Source organism: Verticillium alfalfae, genomic scaffold, assembly GCF_000150825.1.
Source record: "Verticillium alfalfae VaMs.102 supercont1.5 genomic scaffold, whole genome shotgun sequence".
Classification (NCBI taxonomy): Eukaryota; Fungi; Ascomycota; class Sordariomycetes; order Glomerellales; family Plectosphaerellaceae; genus Verticillium; species Verticillium alfalfae.
In genome coordinates this window covers 2,356,228-2,357,816 of record NW_003315034.1, presented here as the reverse complement: position 1 = coordinate 2,357,816, position 1,589 = coordinate 2,356,228, and the positions used below count along the sequence as shown (strand labels likewise).

General features: G+C 57.7%; 2 protein-coding genes across 2 annotated transcripts in view; both read left to right on the top strand.

Annotated features, from left to right (window-relative positions):
- Window positions 1–480: 480 nt before the first annotated feature.
- VDBG_05043 (prenylated Rab acceptor 1) lies at window positions 481–1,011 on the top strand (the record flags this gene model as incomplete). Its single annotated transcript, XM_003005391.1, has 1 exon — window positions 481–1,011. The coding sequence occupies one exon, from the start codon at window positions 481–483 to the stop codon at window positions 1,009–1,011; it is 531 nt and encodes a 176-aa protein (XP_003005437.1).
- A 34-nt stretch (window positions 1,012–1,045) lies between these two features.
- VDBG_05042 (predicted protein) overlaps window positions 1,046–1,589 on the top strand; it is a gene marked incomplete at both ends in the record, with an annotated part of 2,125 nt that continues 1,581 nt past the window's right edge. The window contains 2 exons of the mRNA XM_003005390.1: window positions 1,046–1,108; window positions 1,173–1,578. Coding sequence (XP_003005436.1) covers window positions 1,046–1,108; window positions 1,173–1,578 — 469 coding nt within the window. The remainder of the gene's footprint in view (window positions 1,109–1,172; window positions 1,579–1,589) is intronic.

The following is a 1,589-nucleotide window of genomic DNA, read 5'->3' as shown; positions in this document are numbered from 1 at the left end:
TCTCCTCTGCACGGGTTGGCTCTTGCACCTAGCATTCCTCGAACCACCTAGTCATCACGCTATCCTTCTGCCTACCAGGCCGTTACGCAATCCATCCATCCTTTGGGATTCTCACAGGTACGTACGTAACGTGTCCTCGCTCTTGACGACGAGCCCACGACTACTTTCCAGGCATCAGTGGCAGAAAAAGCTTTGCGCAGACGCCTCCATTTCTACTACCGGAAAAAAAAAACACTCCTCTCTCCTTGTCGCCGCAGCATATAGGCACCAGCGAGAACATCATCTGACATGGTCTTATAAGCAGCCAAACGCGACTGAATCGTCCCTTGTCATCGCATTCTTCAGACACGTGAAACCCGCAACCGCTTCCCACCGCCCGGGCCACTGCCACAACGACAACAATAAACATCATCACCATCACCATCACCATCATCACCATCACCATCACCACCAACAACGTCTCGTCACCCAACCGCTACCATGGCCCGCATCCAGATTCCCCTTGACGCCCTGACGTCGCGCCTCAACTTCCAGGAACGCTTCGGCAGCCTGTCGACAGGCACTGTCGGCAGCCGCTTTTCGAACCTGCGTCCTATTTCCGACTTCCTGGACTTCAAGCGCCTCAGCAAGCCCGCCAACTTTGGCGAGGCGCAGTCGCGTGTCAACTACAACCTGAGCCACTACTCGAGCAACTATGCCGTCGTCTTTGCCATGCTAAGCTTGTACGCTCTGCTCACCAACTGGCTGCTCATGTTCGACATCATCTTTGTCGTCGCCGGTATGTTCATCATTGGCCGCCTCGACGGCCGCGACCTTGAGATCGGTACCTTCAAGGCCACCACGTCGCAGCTGTACACCGGTCTCCTCGTTATCGCCATTCCCCTGGGTCTTCTCGCGTCGCCCTTTGCGACGCTCCTGTGGCTCATTGGCGCATCTGGCGTGGTCATTCTCGGCCACGCTTCTTTCATGGACAAGCCTATCGATGAGGCTTTTTCCGGGGAGGCGGTCTAAATGGTCGGCCGCGAGCTCCCAAATTCGCGCCCCCATGGGGAAGACCATCGCGGCGCAGGCGGAGGACAAGGGGAGAACACGAGGATGCGCACAGCGGGTACTGGGAAAACGGAGAAAGGATTGTCGAAGAAGTAGACACGGGCGATGATACGGATACACAGGGCGTTGGATTGACTTCGAATGACAGGCGGCTCGTGAGCGATCCGTTGCATTTTACTGGGGTAGACCTGGGAGACCGAACCGGCGCAACGCGGAGGAGCTTTCCTTACCAAGGCTCTGAAGATGAAGAGGACGATGACATTACTTCTTCCGGCGACGACGACGACTACGACGAGGGGGCACAGCTGGTCCTGCGAGAGAGGGAAGAGGAGGCATTGGTGCAATCAGCGCTGGCGCGTATCCAGCGTGCCCAAGACCGCGGCAAGAAAGAGGTCAAGCTCAACAAGGAGGAGCTCGCCGCCCTCGAACGAAGGCGGAAGCGCATTCAGGAGGAGGAGGCGCGCAGCGCCAGCAGCAGCAGCAGCAGCGAGACGAGCGAATGCGTCAGCCAGCGCAGCGAACGCAAACGTCGCAAGGAG